At 45.1% G+C, this 20,567-nt stretch overlaps 1 protein-coding gene across 3 annotated transcripts in view; it reads right to left on the reverse strand.

Annotated features, from left to right (window-relative positions):
* The window catches only part of DCLK1 (doublecortin-like kinase 1), a 347,554-nt gene that overhangs the window by 90,545 nt on the left and 236,442 nt on the right, over nt 1-20,567 (reverse strand). For all 3 annotated transcript variants that reach the window (XM_010835611.1, XM_010835610.1, XM_010835612.1), the window contains exon 4: nt 14,133-14,249. In XM_010835611.1, the coding sequence (XP_010833913.1) occupies nt 14,133-14,249 (117 nt within the window). The remainder of the gene's footprint in view (nt 1-14,132; nt 14,250-20,567) is intronic.

The raw sequence follows: 20,567 nt of genomic DNA on the forward strand, positions 1-20,567 counted from the left end.
AGTTTCATACATGATATTTTACATGTTTCAATGCCATTCTCCCAAATCTTCCCACCCTCTCCCTCTCCCCCAGAGTCCATAAGACTGTTCAATACATCAGTGTCTCTTTTGCTGTCTCGTACACAGGGTTATTGTTACCATCTTTCTAAATTCCATATATATGCGTTATTATACTGTATTGGTGTTTTTCCTTCTGGCTTACTTCACTCTGTATAATAGGCTCCAGTTTCATCCACCTCATTAGAACTGATTCAAATGTTTTTTTTTTTTTTTTTTTAATGGCTGAGTAATACTCCATTGTGTATATGTACCACTGCTTTCTTATCCATTCATCTGCTGATGGACATCTAGGTTGCTTCCATGTCCTGGCTATTATAAACAGTGCTGTGATGAACATTGGGGTACACGTGTCTCTTTCCCTTCTGGTTTCCTCAGTGTGTATGCCCAGCAGTGGGATTGCTGGATCATAAGGCAGTTCTATTTCCAGTTTTTTAAGGAATCTCCACACTGTTCTCCATAGTGGCTTTACTAGTTTGCATTCCCACCAACAGTATAAGAGGGTATCTTGATATACTTGGCCGGCATAAAAAAGAGAAAAAAAGAAAAAATTTGTATTGCAAATTGGTGTCATTTTTGCAGTTTGCTATGAGGAAACTGAGGTTCAGAGAGGTAACCTGTGGAAAGACAAGCAGCTGGAAGGTGGGAGAGCTAGAAATGAGTCTCATTTAGTCCTACTCAAAGAGCTGCATACTCTTCCCATGAGTGGCCAGCTCATCAGAACATGTCCAGGCATATCGCTCTGTCTGCGGAGCTGAGGATGTATAGGCTTCTTTCTCACTGGGGCACGAATCTGCCTCCTTTATTTATAGCCACTGGGCTCATGGCTTCTACTTGTCTTGCCATCTCTCAGAAGAAATGAAGTTCAAGTGCCAAACAAGTCATTGACAGTCAAACATTTTTGGAACACAATCTGCTTGTAAATTGGGAACGACCTATATTGTTAAGGTCAGAGTTGTGTAGAGACTCTTCCTCTTGGCCACTTAAAAAGCACCATCAACTTCTTAAATTGGTTTTTGACCTCCACAAAACATCATACTCCTCATCCTGCTGGGATAAGTAATTTTGTTTCATAAGTAAGGTTGACACATGTATTGAGTCCCATTGTTTTTTAATCCTGTACTACCAGAAATCCCTGAGTGCCAATAAAAAAGGGTTTTCTCACTTATCTAACAGAACTCATTAAAAGTCAACTAACAAATGGTATTACAGAGGCCTTTATTAAACAATTCTTTTATTTTGAATGGGAAAAACCCAATTTCATATGGTTGTTTCTAACTGGCCAAGCAGGCCCAACAATTAGTTATTTCAGTTGGAAGTCACTAACATCTGAATTACTAAAGGACCCATCAGATCCATTGCCTTAGATCCAGCTCTGGTTTCCTTTGCTCACATCTGTCTGGACACAATTTAAATGCTGTATGCTTTGTTCTGATTCTTACCTCCTGAATGAGAAGTGCTTAACTCTAGGCTGGATTATTCTCATATTCTGTGATGATCAATTTCATAACTAGCCATCAAAGAGCTGTAGAAGAAATCATGGGGCTGACTTCTACCATCTCCAGTCCATCCCCTCTCGGGGGCACCTGAGCCTCGCAAGGACACAGCAGCCTGAACTGGACCCAGACCATGACTCCCCATGAACGATCCGACCTCACCTCTTCATTATCAAAGATCGATGATCCTACTCTCCCTCACTGGAGCCATGAATTCAGGATTCTATAATCCACCGTTCAGTACATACAGCTTTCACTTAACACATGCCTGACTCTGTCTAATGGTCCCTGTTCTCCCAAAACTTACAATTAAATATGAAATTTACTAAAAAAAAATCTAGAATCAAGAAATACTTGGCTTACTTGTTCAAATTCATTGCTCCTTTTAAATGACTTTAAACTCATGTGTGTTTGAATTTAGCAAACCCTTTGTAAACTTAAAGGATTTTTTCCCTTTACAGTTTCATTAGTAAAAGGCTTAGACAGCAAGTGAAAACCAAATGCTTGAATGTCTCAAACTGGTCTGGAAGCTAGAACAATCTCCATGCAAGACCATCTCATTACAAGGTGACTAACCTTTTGGACCTGAAAAGCTATCTTGCTGTTTCACTATCTTCTTTTTGAACTAAGGTGGCTCATTTATTAATATTTATGCCGCTGCACTTGCAGGCATGGGAGGAGGGAACGTGTTTGCACGCATGTGAGTCCATCTATCCGTCTGTGTGTTCAGGGGGTGGTGATTCAGGCAGGCTTCCCGGGAGATCTGGCTGCTTGCCTTAGACTTTCCCTCACTCCCTGATCATGGAGGAGGCTGTAGATACTCTAAAATATGTTTTCCCAGCCCTTGTCCATTGCCTGCCACATTATCAAGAAAGAAAAAGAGAAGGAAAAAGCAGATGGAGTCAACCTAGGCAAAGACAAAACAGACAAGTGTCTGATGGGTGGGAGAACTCTTGAGAAAAATGCTTTTTCCTTGTTTCATCTTCATAGGTGTTGACTTCATAGATGAATTGGAACCCTGATTTTCACAATCTGTCTGCATTTTCTTAAACAGGGACAGTAGGTCCTATTCAGAGGGACTATCTTATTGGGTCAGGAAGATCCCCTGTAGGAGGGCATGGCAACCCACTCCAGCATTCTTTCCTGGAGAATCCCATGGACAGAGGAGCGTTGTGGGCTACAGACCGTGGGGTTACAAAGAGTTGGACATGACTGAGCGACTAACACTTTCACCTTATTGGGACGGTCCAGTAGTTAAGACTCTGCACTTCCACTGGAGGGAGCATGGGTTCTATCTCTGGTCAGGGAACTAAGACACCCCACACGACTGGGGACTAAGATCCCACATATCATGGGGCATGCCCCCCCACAAAAGACAAAAGGACTGTCTTATCTGCTGTGGACAGTGGCAAGGCAGGAGGTCAACAGAAACAGAGGGGTTGGAAAGAGGAACATGGCTCTGTGAATTACAAATGGGGCCTTGAACCTCAGGAGAGAGGTCAATTGAAAAGATCCCATTGTTCCTCAATTCACTCATGCAGTCAACATTTACTCAGTAGTGACCATGAACTTGAAGGCACTGTGCTGCTGCTGCTGCTGCTAAGTCGCTTCAGTCATGTCCGACTCTGTGCGACCCCATAGATGGCAGCCCACCAGGCTCCCGGGTCCCTGGGATTCTCCAGGCAAGAACACTGGAGTGGGTTGCCATTTCCTTCTCCAATGCATGAAAGTGAAAAGTGAAAGTGAAGTCGCTCAGTCGTGTCAGACTCTTTGCGACTCCATGGACTGCACCCTACCAGGCTCCTCCACCCATGGGATTTTCCAGGCAAGAATACTGGAGTGGGGTGCCATTGCCTTCTCCGGAAGGCACTGTAGGATGCATTAAAGAACTCCGGCCCTCAGAAACCCTGACTTGGTCAGGTGACACCCGTCTCCTATAGCCTGGGAGCCAAATCAACTGTCCCAGGATGGGGGAGGAGGGGTAGACCCTCACAGAGGTCAGCTGGGCCAAACTGGGCATGCGCACTTTTGACCAGACGTGATAGAGCAAAGGCTTCTAGAAAGTGACAGGAATAAAGGTGGGAAGAGCTCCAGGGGTTCCTGGTGGAAACTTAAATTGGTTTCCAGGCTAGAACACAAGTCCAGAGGAGACATGAGAGATACAGCTGGAAAGGAAGACTATGGCAACCCAAGACAGTTCTTCATCCTAGAATAAAGAGTTCAGAATTGATTTAGCGGACGGTAAGTAATGGCAACAGGCTTCCCAGGTGGTGCCAGTGGTAAGGAACCCGTCTGCCAGTGCAGGAGACGTAAGCAAGTGGAGGTCTGACCCCTGGCTCGGGAAGATCCCCTGGAGGAGGGCATGGCAACCCACTCCAGAATTCTTGCCTGGAGAATCCCATGGACAGAGGAGCCTGGCTGGCTGCAGTCCATAGGGTTGCAAAGAGTCGGACACGACTGAAGCGACTTCACACACACACAAGTAACTGGAACACGTCTAACATCAGCGGCCAGAACAGAGGTGAGGAGCAGAAGTCAGAGGCAGGGAGGGGGCCAGCGAGCTGCTCCTGCAGCTGCGAGAAACTGGAGTCCTAGGACAGCAAAGCAGGGGCCGAGAACCCTGGTGACAAACCGAAGGTGGACGAGGAGGAGAAAAGGAGCCAAAGATGCTTTCAAGGTGAAAGGAAAGAGATCTGGAATTTCACAAGACAGCGTCATTTGGAATGCTGATTCAAAATGATGAACATGTGTCAGCGGGGATTGCAGAAGAGGCTGGTCATTCTGAAGGAATGAGGTGATTAAAGGCACCACCAGGGATCAGCGTGGTGAAGGGCTCTGGGTGCTTAGTCCCCACCCTACCAAGTACTGCAGGGCGGCCTCCCCTTGGAGTAAAGCCCGGGAGTCCGCCCCCGGGGGCAGTCCCGGAATGACCCCCAGGACAAAGTGCCTGCTGAAAGGGACTTTCCACAGGTCACCAGTGGTGTCCTTACTGCCGAATCCTGCGTTCCCCTCAGTCTTCAACTCTACTTGCCCTCATGTGAACATTTCTGGCCTCTTCCTCCATCTTGAACCTTTCTGCCCCCTCTGACTTCCGTTCATGCGCACTTACCGTGCCCTCGCCTTTCCTAATGTGCTTTTTGTAATATCGAAGGATAGCTGGTTTACAGTATTGCGTTCCTTTCTGCGGTGCACCAGCGTGAGTCAGCTGTGTGTGTGCATATGCCCCCCTCCTCGTGAGCCTCCCTCCCACCCCCCACCCCACCCCTCTAGGTCATCACAGAGCACCGAGCTGGGCTCCCTGTGCAATGCAGCAGCTTCCCACCAGCTAGCTATTTTGCACGTGTGAGTGTATATATATGTCAGCGCTACTTTCTCAATTCATCCCACCCTCCCTTCTCCCCCGAGCCTGGTGCCCACGAGTCTGTTCTTCAAGTCTGCGTCTCTGCTCCTGCCCTGGAAATAGGTTCATCTCTACCACTTTTCTAGATTCCACATATATGCGTTAATATAAGGTACTTGTTTTTCTCTTTCTGACTTCACTCATGTCCTCTGATGTACCCTTATAACTGCACATGTTCCTGCAGTTCCAATCTCTCCTTGGGTTGAGGGGAGGTGCATTTTACATTTCTATTATTTAAATCACTACTGTATGTCAGTGTCTCCCCAGTACATACACAGAAAGCTCAAATCTGACTTCCACACCGTTCCTTCCTACCTGCCTACTGGTGCTTCTGGAGCATCTCACGTGGACGTGGCTACAATGGGACCTATCCCTCATCAATGGGCAAATCACCTCTGATCCCCTTCTCTTTGTCTGGCCTCACATCCAGTTAAATTCTTAGTTTCATTTCCCTTTTGAAGTTTCCCACATTTTATAAGATTTTTTTTTTAATGTAAACCATTCTTAAAATCTTTTATTGAACTTGTTACAATATTGCTTCTGTTTTATGTTTGCTTTGTGGCCACAAGGCATGTGGGATCTCAGCTCCCCAACCAGGGACCGAACCTGCACCCCCTGAACACTGGAAGGCAAAGGCCTAACCACTGGACCACCAGGGAAGGCCTGTCCCCCATTTTAAAAACTGTTTAAATTCTGTCCTAACAGTTCTTTCCTAGGTGGCTTCACAGAGCCTTCCTGGCCCTCGGTCCTTTCTGTGTGGCCATCCTTTCTACCCCTGTGCCATTGTATATAAATTCAGATAAATAACTAAACATGGCCTTACTAAAAGTCACCTTTTACCCCCTAATACACACCACACTGTTCTCACGGCACAATGCATGGTGCAATCTCAGCATAACCAGCTGGGCTACCACCATCTTCTCCTCTCCTAGAATTTTATCATCCATTTCTACTGGACTAGTAACTGCTCCCTAAACGTGCCATATGTTTCCATGCTTTTGTGCCTTAACTCTCACTGTTTTCTCAGGTGCTGATGCCCTCTGGGCTCTTCTTATCCTGGCAAGATCCGTCAAGTCCCAATTTATAAGTCCTTTTGTCTGACCCTATTAATGAGATGTAGCCCCATGTAGCCCCATAAGTAGCATATGTGTTTGTCTCCCAACTTGAAGATAAGAATTGCGGTTTAATCACATTTGTATCCCTACAACCTAATACATGCCTGGAACACCATTGATGTCCTGGTTATATTTAATTAACATGGAGCAGTAGTGGTGAGGATTTATTAAAGCAGTTGCCATAGGGTCCTGCCCCCACAGAGAGTGTGTCAAGATAATGGTTCAAAGTTTCAAGGAGTATCTTTGGAAATACTTACCTGCTGAGCAGGGCGGTGCGGGGGTGGGGGTGGGTGGGCAGTGGTTGATAAGTGCAGGGAAGGAGAATGGAAGGGGGATTCAGCTGTATAGGCAATAGAAAATTCTAAAAACACAGGGAATGAGTCATCAGCCCTCTGGATTTGCTTGCTGCATTTTGTTTTCAACGATTCTCTTGGAATGCCAAAGCAGAAAAGATCCTCTATAGAATGTATATGTCTGAAATCTCTGCGCTAAAGGAAAAAGACAGCTAAAAATTAATAGCTAGCCATCTGCCTTTGATGGTGCTTGTTATAAGTTTTAAAAATTGACAAATTGGACCAGTATGCTGATTAAAATTCTCTTTGCTTCCCCAGCTTTGATCCTTATCTGCATATGTTGCGTAAAATATTTTATATAACTATAAAAAAGTAAAATTTGACTAGCATAAATAAAAAAGACTTGAGGATTTCCAAAGTCACATTAAAGTGAGTTTTAAGCCTGAGAAATATAAGATAATGCTTCCTTCGTGGTAGAAGCTCATCAACTAAGGCATCTGGCTTTTCCTTCTTTTAAATGTTCACTCCCGCATCTCTCACATCACTGGTCCCTGGCGGGTTTCAGTGCACACTGAATGAATGAATGTCTTAGACTATAAGCTTCTGGAGGGCAAGAAAGTGCATCAGTTTATGCTTGAATTGATGAGCATAAGCATCCGCTGGGGACTCAGTTATGTTTGTTATGGCTTCTAAACAGAGGCAGTCACTATATAACAAAGAAAAATGGCCATCCACCTAACTGGGAATAAAACTCTAAAACAAACAAAATTCTCAAAGTTCTTATAAGGGATCTAAGAGGTCAAAAGTTTGAAATCTCTAAGTTTTTAAGGAGGACTGCAGCAATGATGATTCAAGATAGGTAAACATGGCTTTCTTCTACTTTTAACATGAAGAGAACAAAATAAAACGAAAGCTTATGAATGAATGCATAAAATACTCTTATTTGGAGACAGACTTTGTTATAATTTCCCCATGCAGATAAAGGAATTGACCAGAAATTCACCTTTAAAATTACACATGTTGTGAAATGTCTATGTTCCAAAGAGACACATGAATAAAACTTCAATCCACATGAAACTCTCTTTATGATGCTCTTACATATTCCTGTTTCTTTAAGAAGTAACTAAAACCAGTTTTTGCCATTTCTTTTTTTAATTAATTAATGTTTGGCTGTGCCAGGTCTTCACTGCTGCACACCAACTTTCTCTAGCTGGGGCAAGTAGGGGCTACTCTAGTTGCGGGCTCAGGTTTTTCACCGTGGTATGCGGGCTTCTCGCTGCAGTGGCTTTTCTTGTTGGGCAGCACGCGGTCTAGAGTGCACAGACCTATCGGGCTATAGGCACAACCATAGGGCTCAGTAGTTGTGGTGCATGGGTTTAGTTTCCCTGAAGCATGTGGGGTCTTTCTGGACCAGGGATTGAACGCATGTCCCCTGCATCGGCAGGCGATTCTTAACCACTGGACTACTGGAGAAGCTTACCCTGTTTCTTAATGATACCTCATTCAGTGTTTCAGCACACAATTGTCTAGGGACTCCTTATTCTTGTTTAGACTTCTGGTTCCTTTTTCTCCAGCTCCAATTTGCCTTCTTTGGACCCTTTCTGTTATGGAGACTAATAATAATTCTACAGCTCTGTGAATTACGCTATGTGTAAGTTATTTAGGGGGCTTAACCTGTGTGCTTCTTGACCGGAGGGACTATTTCTTTCATCTCGGCATTATTAGTGTCTAGCAAGCGCTCGACACTAGCAGGGTTGAACTTGATATTTCTGAATGTGTAAATGAACACCTTACATTAATAAATCACCTCTAACTTCTCCTAGTCTCAAGAAGAGGAATGAGTAAGGAACAAAGAAAAGATTTACTGAGGAGTCTCATTCTTGTTCTAACATTTGACTTACAAAAGAAAGTTTCTGTCTACTACTGGCAACCATCATGAAGTTGGAGTGAATCATTTCACCCCCTGGAATGCCCCTGCCTGGGACTAACACTTAGGCTTCTATTGCAAAGGGTTATGATGTTGTAAATCTCAATCTTAAACTAGGTACTGTATCAGTTATTTCCTGAAGATCAAAATTTTAATAAGCAGAGGTGAAGAAACAGGTATCAAGAATGGCCAGCCTGCTATGTCCAGAGCACTGGAAGCCCCAGTTACCTGTTCTGAGCAGACATATTAGCCCTGTGACTCTGGGCCAAGCAGTTCCCCCAGCCCTGGCCCTGCTTCCTCATTTAAAAGATACAGTATATATTGTATAACAAAGAATAATGTCTTGTCTTGCTTGTTGTTGGGAAAGGAAAATAAAGAGATTAAAGTTCTATGTTAACTCTGATGTTTCATTTAAATGTAAAGCCCAGGGCTTCCTTGGTGGTCCAGTGGTTAAGATTCGGCTTACCACTGCAGGAGACATGAGTTTGATCCCTGGTCCAGAAAGATCCCACATGCCGCAGAGCAACTAAGCCAGTGAATTGCAACTATTGAAGCCTGCGCGCCTAGAGTCCCTTTTCTGCAACAAGAGAGAAGCCTGCACAACGCAGCAGAGAGTAGGCTCCCCTACCCCCGACAACTAGAGAAAACCCTCACACAGCAACGAAGACCCAGTGCGACTATAGATAAATAAATACTTCAAAAGTGGTAAAGAGATCATTAAAAAACTTCTTAAAAGTAAATGCAAAGTCAACAAAACAATCACAGATAACATGGGGACCTACAAATCTCAACTTCATGCAATGCTTCGATCTCTGTATCAGGCAGGAAGGTGAATACTGGAAGCAGAAATTTTAAAACTGAAGGAGAAACCAGTTCAAACTTTAGGTGAATGTGTAAGGAGCAAAAACAAAACTTCCTCAATGTTACAAAGTCAGGTTCATGGTGGAAGGGGGCTGTGGGGGACATCAATGTTCCAGGCGTATGAAAGGGAAGTTATTCACATTCCAGTCCTATAATTTATGAAAAACACTATACAGGCTATTTTAAGAAAGTTCAGATGCAGTCAATACAGAGATAATTCACTGCTCCCTTCCGCGTTTTCAAGAGAAACTTGAGTAGAGGCAGGAGTCTCAGGCTAGTTCAGTGGAGGGGACCAAGGGAGCCGATCCCCTGACATCCAGCAAGAACACCTGCCCTCAAAAGACGTGGAGACGCCACTGAACCTTCTAAACCCTGGGCTTAGGTCCTGGGAAAAGGGGTCCCTGAGGCAAGCCATGCATTTGCGACTGGGTGTTGCTGCTCTATAAACCCTCTCAAATAAGAATCATCCAGAGGAAGGTGGGAAGATTTGGTAGCAAGTCAGAATCAAGAGACAGTCATCACATATTATAAGCTCTTATATAACCAGGAAATGATTGTATGGCATATCTTCTAAATCAAAAAGCAGAGAGTTGAAAACTATATGCATAAAAGGTTTATATTAAAACGTGATACGTACTTTTTAATTACTTTTGACCTAGAAGTTTAAAGATACCTTGAATGAAGTGTTAATTTTTCAAGAATACATTGATTTTAGGATGGATTGGATTATGCTTTCTGAATAGAAATGATAATTCCCTGGCATGGTGTACCTACCACATATTCCAGGTGATTTCTGGTCAAATCAACCAGGTTTTCACTGGTGGAAAAGGGATCCAGAGAAACAGCAGAAAATAGAAATGCTTGTTCGAAGCAACCTATCGATTTTGAGGTAATGTATCCTATGCATTTTAAACTTCTAAAGAGAATGGTTCCAAACGCTGGCAGAGACAAATTCAAATACATCTAATACATTTGCCTATCTCCATTTTTGAGTTTCTAGAATTACTTTTGGTAAATGATATAGTCATCTTTATTTATAAGATCATAATTAAATACATTTATAAGATTTATATAATCTTAAGAGATGCTGAATAGTGAGTCTGTGACCAGTTAATTCCAAAGTGAAACAATTTCCTGTATTCATAATTATCTTTTTAAGATTAGAATGATGGTTCTTTTTTTTTTTTTCTTAACTGAAATTTTAGATTCCTTTTTTGAAATAAAGTAGGCTCTTCATTATTTACAAGCTTATTTTTCTCTGAGTTGGAAAAAATTCTCTCTTCCTTTTTTTTTTTTTTCTTTTAGCCCTATATTACCAATGGGAGGCCCCTGTTTAGTCCCGGCTGCCATGATTAGACAGACAGAAGCATGAAGACACTCTGCATCTGTAGTGGAAACCTGAGCTGCAGACAGTGACTCCTCCTGGTGTCAGGAGCCGGTCCTTGGACACGCACCCAAGAATCTGACCTGCCCACTACCTTCTGTGACCTATGGAGACAAGAAGCAGAGAGAAAAGAAATTCTTGCCCAAGCCTAAGAGCTTCTAACTGGCTACAGCTCTTAAAAGACACCACCTCCAAAGGTAATAACAAAAAGTTAATAGCAATAAGTGCATATTGATTCCCTTAAAATATCTACGATATTAAGAGATGTACGATTTCAGCTAATCTCTCATTCTCATTATTAGATACTTCTCCCTCAACCACACCTGATATTTTTTAAGTACTTTTTGAATTTTTGATTTTTTGGTCTCGCCCCACTACATGTGGGATCTTACTTTGCTAACCAGGGATGGAACCCAAGACTCCTGCAATAGAGGCACCGAGTCTTAATCACTGAACCACCAGGGAAGTCCCATACCCCATGGTGTATACTAAGAGGAAGGAGAGAGGAAAGATTAAGCAAATTTGTGCAGTATCAAAGTGGGTTGGATAGGGCACAAATATTGTTTTTTAATATAGACTTTTTTTTGGCGGTATTGATAACGTTCCAACTAATGTGAGGCCTGTTTCTCCTTCACAACTTTTCACGATTGTACTAAACAGCCATGATTTTAGGGAAAACAGGCTGGCTAGGCCCGTCACCTCCTCTTCCTTCCTGCTCTGTGGGACTTCATCCTACAGCCCAGGTGGGTCTGAATGGAAAAAATGAGGACTGCTCTTTGGTCAAGACTGATCATCCTCCAAAGGGCTCCACTGTAACCTGTCAGTTGGTTAATAACAAGCTCCTGCCCCCGAGCGGAGCTTTAACGGGCAGCTTTTCTGTCATCACCCCACCATTCTTGGAGTCTACATCTGCAGGTAGGTGGCATCTCCCCAGAAGGGAGAGCCTTTCTCCAGTATCAATTTCCAGAGAAGAGGTGATCTTCAGACATAAATTCTCTCTTCTCCTGGGGGACTGGCTCTCTGAAAGCAGGTCATTATGAGGAGGCAGAAAAGGAGACTGGCACCGGCCACTCTCCTCTGCGCACTGCTACACTTCACAGCGCCGGGTTACGAGGGTTAAAGACAGACACCGCTGCTCGGAGGCAAGCAGGGAGGCAGGAAGGCAGTCATCTTTGTTATGCCAGCAGATGAAGATGAGCAGGCCTCGTCTTCCAACCTTGACGGTCCAGAGTCAGTGACTCTCTATGTTTATCTCTTCTTTTGTTACCCACAATCCAAGGGTTCTTAAACTTAGGTGAACATCAGAATAACCTGGAAGGCTTGTGAGAACCCAAACTGCTGGGCCCCAGTTCAGGGGATGGTGATGCTGCTGGCCCAGGAACCACACTCTGGAAACCACTTCCTTACCTGTCTGTCCTCCTAAATGTGGGACCAGGATCACCCGATCAGAACTGCCTGGAATACTGGTTAAAACAGGCTTTTGTCCTTGTCAGAATCTAGAGAGTTTGGGGGTAAGAATGGCAAACTCTATACCAAGTTCCCAAATGACTCTCATGAACTTTAAACTTTTGAGTCTCATCACCTTCAGTTCAGTGCAGTTCAGTTGCTCAGTCGTGTCCTACTCTTTGAGACCCCATGAATCGCAGCATGCCAGGCTTCCCTGTCCATCACCAACTCCCAGAGTCCACTCAAACTCATGTCCATCAAGTCAGTGATGCCATCCAGCCATCTCATCCTCTGTCGTCCCCTTCTCCTCCTGCCCCAAATCCCTCCCAGCATCAGGGTCTTTTCCAATGAGTTAACTCTTCTCATGAGGTGGCCAAAGTATTGGAGTTTCAGCTTCAGCATCAGTCCTTCCAATGAACACCCAGGACTGATCTCCTTCAGAATGGACTGGTTGGATCTCCTCGCAGTCCAAGAGACTCTCAAGAGTCTTCTCCAACACCACAGTTCAAAAGGATCCATTCTTCAGCGCTCAGCTTTCTTCACAGTCCAACTCTCACATCCATACATGACCACTGGAAAAACCATAGCCTTGACTAGATGGCCCTTTGTTGGCAAAGTAATGTCTCTGCTTTTTAATATGCTATCTAGACTGGTCATAACTTTCCTTCCAAGAAGTAAGCGTCTTTTAATTTCATGGCTGCAATCACCATCTGCAGTGATTTTGGAGCCCCAGAAGATAAAGTCAGCCACCGTTTCCACTGTTTCTCCATCTATTTCCCATGAAGTGATGGGACCAGATGCCATGATCTTAGTTTTCTGAATGTTGAGCTTTAAGCCAACTCATCACCTTACTCTTTAACAGAGTCTGACATCAGTGTTCTGTCCAGTCTAGGCGACCTTACGACACAATAAGGGAGGAGCTCCGAGTCCATCGAAAAATAGGTGAGGCACACTCACCCCACCCCAAGGGCCAGCTGTGTTGTGAGATGCTGTAGCCATGCTGTGGGGAGGGGACAAAGTGAGAAGAAGGTCTTGGAGGACCTGCTAGGGAAGAGTGTGCATGCGTGCGTGCAAAGTCGCTTCAGTCGTATCGACTCTTTGCAACCCTATGGACTGTGGCATGCAGCAAAGCCCCCAGGGAAAAGCACCTCTTAGAGAACCAAGATGGACCACATGGTCCAGCCAACTAAGAGTCCCTTCTTCTAAGACTCGTTTCAGAAGTTTCAGTTTTAATCAGAAAAAAAAAAAAAAAGATTACAGCGTCTCCACTTTTAAACAGGGAGGCTGTAATTCACACTGGGCAGTCGTGCTTGAGGGAGGTCCTGTAGCCCGAGCCTAGAGAGCTTCTCACGTCCCTCTGGGACCACACTGCTGAGTGTAAGAAGGCCTCCGTGTAGACCCTAAAGGTCTTGGTCTCTATTTATAAGAGCTTCCCTGCCTGCCTTTGTGAAATCAGGTGACGATCACTCTGATGTATGTATCATTTAGTAACTCACATTCAACAGTTAAGAGCACTTAGTAAATAACTACCTACCACCGTGAAATAGATCTTCTACCTAAGACACAGACAGACAAACTAATTCATGTCAGTTTAAAGCCAAAGAAGGACAGGGCAGAGCTGAGGCACTCATTCTGCGAGTCCACATCCTGCTCCAACACCAGCACTAGAGCCCAGGACAGACAGGAGCCAGGCCCAGAGTCACTGCAGTTACTGGGGCCCCAGGGCTGTGCTGGGGCCACAGCGAAAGTGTGCTGATCAAGACTCAGCGAACACAAGCAGCAGCCTCCTCACCAGCCAGTCACAAGTGGAACAGAAGCTTTAATCAAAGTTCCTGGAGTCAGGGGCCCTGAGCCTAAAAAATATTTCTTTTTTTTTTTTTTTGAGCAGAAATGAGGCAAGTCGGGAGCGTACTCCTATTTGTGGGCAAGTCTGGGTTTTCCGAATCTTTCATTAAGTTTTCCTGAACCCGATGTTTTTTCTTACAGCCAACATGCTAGACTCTGGCAAATCTGTTCCCCCAGCTTACCACGTTCTAAAATTATAAACCGGAATCTGCACTCCGTTGAAACCTCACGCTCTGGGCTTTCACACACCCTCTGCTCAGCATGCGTCACAAACAAAGCAGTCGCTCCGGGCTCCTCCGCGGCCTTACCTGAGCTGGTGGATGCCGGGGATTTGCTGCGCCGGGAAGGCCCTGGGCTCTTGGTGGTGCTCCTGCGGGACGACGAAGCTATTTTGGTGTAGGAAGTGGACTTCACCACTCGACATTCTGGGGAAAGAAGAAAGGCCACGCGTCAGTAGAGGGGCATGGCGCGTACCATTCGAAATGTACGATAAACTTGGAATCAGAAATACATAGCCCTCCTCGGTCACACGTGCTTCCTGCCAGCTCAGCGCATGTCTATGACAACAGAACCAAGACGAAGACCAGAAAGGGCACAGTGGACATCTCAGACATCGAGCTAAATGCAGCTGTCCCTCTGTATTCACGGGGATTTGGTTCTAGAACCACCACCACCAGTGGTTGCTCTGGCCTGGCCAGGTGGCCCTGCAGGAGATTCCCATTTCTTAAACAATGACAGACAAGAGTGTATAGGAACATATCAGCACAAATTAAAAGGTAGACACAAGCAAGAAACGATATCAGAAGATACGATCAGAACCACCATATTAATAATGACTGAGAGTGCGTCTCGAGGTTTTAATTCACAAAACAGGGGACTTCCTTCATGGTTCAGTGGCTAAGATTTCCCACTCCCAATGCAGGGGACCCAGGCTCACTCCCTGGTCAGGGAACTAAATCCCACATGTTGCAACTAAGACCCAGCACAGCCAGAAGAAAAAAAAAAAGAATATATATATGCACACAGAGAGACACTTAAAAAAAAAATACAGGCACTATGATTCTTTAAGAGAGTAAAGTGTTAGTCACTCAGTTGTGTCAACTCTTTGCAACCCTATGCACTGTAGCCCACTAGGCTCCTCTGTCCATGGGATTTTCCAGGCAAGAATAATGGAGTGGGTTGCCATGCCCTCCCTTCCAGGGGATCTTCCTGACTCAGGAATCGAACTTGGGTCTCCACTGCGGGCAGATTCTTTACTGTCTGAGCCACCAGGGAAAGCCACATAATTCACAAAACAGATCTTTGCACCATATGACGAGGACATCCACTTGGCCCAAGGCTCTGTCCACACCACTGACAACACCCTTTGGAGTTTGTCCCAGCCTACAGACATTGGTCTGGCCTCTCAGAAGTACATTAGGAACAAAGCTGGACAGATCTAATGCTGCCTGTCCACTGGCACGCTTCCAGTGACGTTTCTACCGAGTGTTCGCTCCATGTCAGGCGGTGAGCTCTTCAGGCCTGGTGGAGAACACACGTGATTTTGGAACCAGAAACACCGACCACCTGGTAAGAATCTTTTAACCAGTGAGAGCTAGTTTTTCTTTTGTGGGCCTCATATTTGAAAAATGTTGGCTTATGAAACAAATTGCACAAAATAATAGTACATTTCTCACTGTAAATCAAAACCAGGACTACAAGGAGGGCAGGATAACTAGGATTTTTTTTCCTAGGTCGTGAACATTTAGAGGTCACATAAATTTAAAATAATAATTTAAAAAAGCCTGGCGTCTAGTTAGCAGGGATGAATGGTTAAAATAGAAAGCTACCAGATGGCGCACACTGGTAATAACACCCATCTGTGAGCCGCAAAGTGAATTAAAAAGTTGATTTTGGGGTCTGTCACATGCTGTTTGCCACAGGTGCCAGAAATTGCTAGTTCTGGGCTCCACCTACCAGCTAGGGTTCTGGAGCAGCATAATAGAACCGCTGTTACCACACTAAGTTGACATGTTTCCAGCCACCAGAAAGAAACTGGGTATTTTTGTCAGGCGGCTCAGTCTTACCAGAGCTAATGTAGGCGTTCTATTTGATTTTTGGAGTACTGAAAAAACCTTGTGGACTCATGCCATGCTTCTACAGCTTCTATGGCTTCTCTTGAACTCATTTTCCACCATATTATTAATCTATCACAACTCCTGCGAGCCCATGGACTGTAGCCCACCAGGTTCCTCTGTCCATGGGATTCTCCAGGCAAGAATACTAGGGTGGGTTGCCATTTCCTTCTCAAGGGAATCTTCCCGACCCAGGGATCGAACCCAGGTCTCCTGCATTGCAGGCAGATTCTTTACTGACTGAGCTACCAGGGGTACCACCTAGTCCTGGCATATTTAAAAGCACATAATAGCTGCTCAGTAAATACTGGCCCACGTTGTTGCTCATCTTGTTACCTGCTGTGTGAACTCTTAACTACTATTTGCTAGAGTGATCCAACCTCTCATTTTACAGATAAGGCAAGTGAGACTCTGAGGGGCTAAATGGTCTGCAATGGAATCCCAGCCTCTTGGATCCTCACAACCTCAGGATCTGGTGCGGTGGCCTGTTCCATTGTGAGTAAAGGCTGGAAAATTAACAGTGACCATGGGCGGGGCAGATGGACAAGTGGGTGACGGTGGATAATGGGAAGGAAGGCAAGCAACCCATTATCATAAACATTAAATTAAAATTTAAATACTAAATTTAAATTATCAAGTCTATCAAGCAAGTCTATCAAGATGCTTACTGCATCAGAAAAAAAAAAAAAAAGAAACAAGGAACTCTCTTTCAAAAATGGAATTATAGGAAATAATCGTTTGAGAGATCATGGAGTCCAGAAGATAATTACAAATCTCATTCCACTTGCCTTCAGGATAAGAGTGAAGCTTCCTGAGTCATACAGGGAGATTAGCATAATCCTGAAAGGCTAGGGTTGAATAACAGAAAACAGATACACAACAATGGTAATTGCATCCCCCGGCCCCGCCACCACCCAGGGTCAAAATAAAACCAAGTGAAGACACTTGCAGCACAGCCATAAATTAGAGAGAAAAAAAAAAAAAAAACAAAGGACTCCAATCATCTTTCCCATTACAGTTAGGATTTTAATTACTTTAAATGGAAATGGTATTTTATGATGGTGAAAGATGCCATGGAGAAGGACAAATGCTTCATTACTTTGGAGAGAATGCCAAAATCTCTGTCAGCTTAAAAGCACAATTTAGAAAGCTTGTGACTAATGCGATCTAAATGGCCAGTAAAGCACAAAACCTTATTTGTTCTCACGAAGGCCATTTCACAGTGTCTGGTAAGGAAGCAAATAGCACCCTCCCCTCTCTGCTGGGGTCATTTGCCTTTGGAGTCAATCACTTCATTCTGGTATTTTTGGCATCTTCCTATTAAGAGGGATGCATTTCCTTTGGCTGTGGGGACACTTCTTGAGGGGGATGAGATTGAAGGGCTGTAGGTAAGCCACTTGAAAGAAGCTTCAGGACAGTAATTTCTCTTGCCACTGATTTTGGTCACACCTTTCCCAAACACAGAAAATCAGATGAAATACATTAACTGGGTCTCTATGACTGGACCTCCCATAGCAAGCAAGCAAGTAAGCAAGCAAAGTCTGATTAAATCTCTGCTTCAGAAAGTCCCTATAATCATAGCTCTGCGAGGGGGAGAGCACCATTCTCCATATGGTCTGTACTAATGTTAGCTTTACAGATGTTCTCATAATCTGGTAAAAGAGAAGTTAGGACATTTCCCACCTTCACCCTGGACCCTGACTCATGAAACAGGTGTTCTGTGATGGCCAGATTTAGACAGCCAGGATGTGAATGCAGAGGGAGGAAACTGGAGAAAGAATATACCCTTTGGCCCCGTTCCCAGTGGCATGAGAACCAACCCCCCACCCCCGCCCCATTAGAGCAGATTCTCCCCCAACTCAGAAATAGTTGGGAAGTGTAGGCTGATGTGTAATGAAAGGTGCTAGAGAACAGGAACAATTCCAGAACTCCAGCATGAGCAGCTCACCTGAGCTCACACAGCCAAGACGTTCACGCATTCAACAGAGCCAGATAGTATCTTTTGGAAAACCTTGAAGGACAAGGTGATATCCCTTCAATGCCTAGGCAGCCTTAATGACACGCTGCAAGCTGGCTAGAGAATATCCTCTAAACACGAGATTTCTTTACTCCTCTAATCTCTTTGTAAAGCCAGCAGAATAAAATCACTGTCAGGCAGAGACCTCTCAATGATCACTACTCTAAATTCAGTTGTCCTGAGCTACTCATGAGATGGGCACATTCATCTAGAAGCATCTGTTACCAGCAGTAGATGCTCTGTGCATTCTTGCCCATCCTGATAACAAAGACAGGCTCCCTGCTAACTTGGCAAAGGTACAGCTTCCAAACGGAACAGTATAGCTCAGGTGGTAAAGAATCCACCTGCAGTGCAGGAGACCCTGCTTCTATTCCTGGGTCGGGAAGATCCCCTGGAGAAGGGAACGGCTACCCACTCCAGTATTCTATACAGTCCATGGGGGTCACGAAGAGTCGGACAGGCCTGAGTGACTTTCACATTCTTTTACTTCCTCTCCGTGGCTACGTGCCAGAGAGTCAGGGAGCCCATTTAGTTCTAGAGACGTTTGACAAATATGGCATGAGTTCAGTGACCAGAAGAGAAAACCTCCAATTCTGGCTGTCTAACTGTCCAACAGAAGTACCTCTTACATGTTCAGATGCTCTGGGTTGGAATAACCCATCTGAGAATACCACGATTATAAATGGTTACCCATTCAAAGCTGTCCTCAATTCATGAATATCCTCCCCTCCTGTCTTGGTGAGGGGCTGGCCAGCGTCTTTCTGGTGCACCTCCAGTGCCTGAGGTATTCACCACCTTCTGGCTCAGCCTTCTGGCTGTTGAAGCTCTGATCATCCTGCTTGGCCTCCAGCTTTCAGTGTGGATGAGCTTAAGACCATTCCTGGTGTGACTGATAGCTCACGTTTACTTCCTATAGAAAAATAATGATTTTCACACTTCAGGGCAGTCTTTTAGGAGAATTCTAATGTTGGCTCCTAGGAACTCCCTGGTGGTCCGGTGGTTAGGACTCCACAGGGTTTAGGTCCAGTCCCTGGTAGGGGAACTAAGAGCCTGAAAGCCTCACAGCAAGGCAAAAAGCAAACAAGCAAAAAATTCCACAAAAGTAGGCTCCTGCAGGAAGGGCCGGTCTGCTACATTTCCCCGGTGGGATGAAGGCTCAGAACTGAGGCCCGTTCTCTTTTTTCTGCACCACTTAGGTTCAGAGTCAGTTCTGACACTGCAGTGAAAACTCCCATTCCTACTGACGGCGGGGTTTGGAACCAGCGTTCCAAAGCTCCAAATGCAGCAGGTCTTGGCATAAAAGCAGTGGAGACAGAAACACCCTAAACCATAGTTTTTTTTTAAAAAAAGAAAATCTGTAGCAGATTGGACTGGAAGCAAAGGCGCCGGCTGGAGTGGCTTCACTGGAGAATAAAGTCCCAGAGACTGAGATTTTTTAAAGCACCTTCTAAAAATATATCTCTGTGTGTCTAAACCCAGCACCTAGACTGGCCCACCACAACCCTCAGAACCCCTAGCTCAGAATGGCAGGTGGCACACACGTGTTTCTGCGTGATGTTGCGTGGCCGCTGGCTGTGAAACTAACAGGAATCAGCTCTGGAGCACTTGCTGGCTGGGTGCTGACCCTTCCATAACATCTGGAGGAGGCTTTCTCGCGCTGGCATGCTCTGTCCTGACATCTCGGGAGTCACCACTCAGATCTACTGTTTTAACTGTGTGAGCGATTCTCTTCCCCAAATACTTTTTTTCTCCTGAGAGTCAAATAAACAGTAATTTTCCCGGCGTAACAGCTGAGTGTATCTGGTGCTCTAGGAGACTGCCTGGCGGCCCAGGTTCCTGCTTCTTGTCTGTCACCCCTGAGTGTTCTTCTCCGCGTAGCTCATCGTACCATCGTCAAGTTTCAGCCCTGGGGAAAAGAGAAAAAGAGGAAGGCTTCCGAATACTAGGCAGGAAAGGCTGCTGTGTGCCTCGCGGCACCGGATCTTTCCTTCCTGATGCGAATCTGGGTCTTTCCTTTTTCCCACATGAGCTGAGCTGTTCAGGGCTGTGCGCTAGTGGACTCCCTGCTCTCTACCCACTAGATGCTGGTAGCATCTCTCTAGTTGTGACGACCAGAATATGTCTCCACATGTTGCCACAGCCCCTGGTTGAGAACCACTTCTGGATCTCTCCACTAGCGATGTTCCCAATGGTCTTCAATAAATTCTTCAATTCTTCCTTGAGGGTGTTAATGAAGCCATCACCAACCACCTGCCCAGGGGGCCTAAACAATGCACTGTGCACATTCTTTCCGTAGATTGGGCCAACATGACCATGCCCTCCTCTAGGGAATCTTCTCAACCTAGGGATCAGACCTGCGTCTCTTATGTCTCCTGCATTGGCAGGCGGGTTCTTTACCACGAGCGCCACCTGGGAAGCCCCAAAACAATGCATTCTGCACATTCTGTAGGTTTGGCCAACATGGATTCATAGTTTCGGGTATCTGTGGACCCACTGCAGTGAAGATATCGTGACTGGCAATGTTGTAAGTCTTCCAGTTGTTTGTTAAAATCAGATCAGCATGCACTGCTTTGCTGTTTCTGAGAACACAGTGATGTGGGACCCTGAAACAC

The sequence above is a fragment of the Bison bison genome, unplaced genomic scaffold (assembly GCF_000754665.1).
Source record: "Bison bison bison isolate TAMUID 2011002044 unplaced genomic scaffold, Bison_UMD1.0 scf7180017864048, whole genome shotgun sequence".
NCBI classification, from domain to species: Eukaryota; Metazoa; Chordata; class Mammalia; order Artiodactyla; family Bovidae; genus Bison; species Bison bison.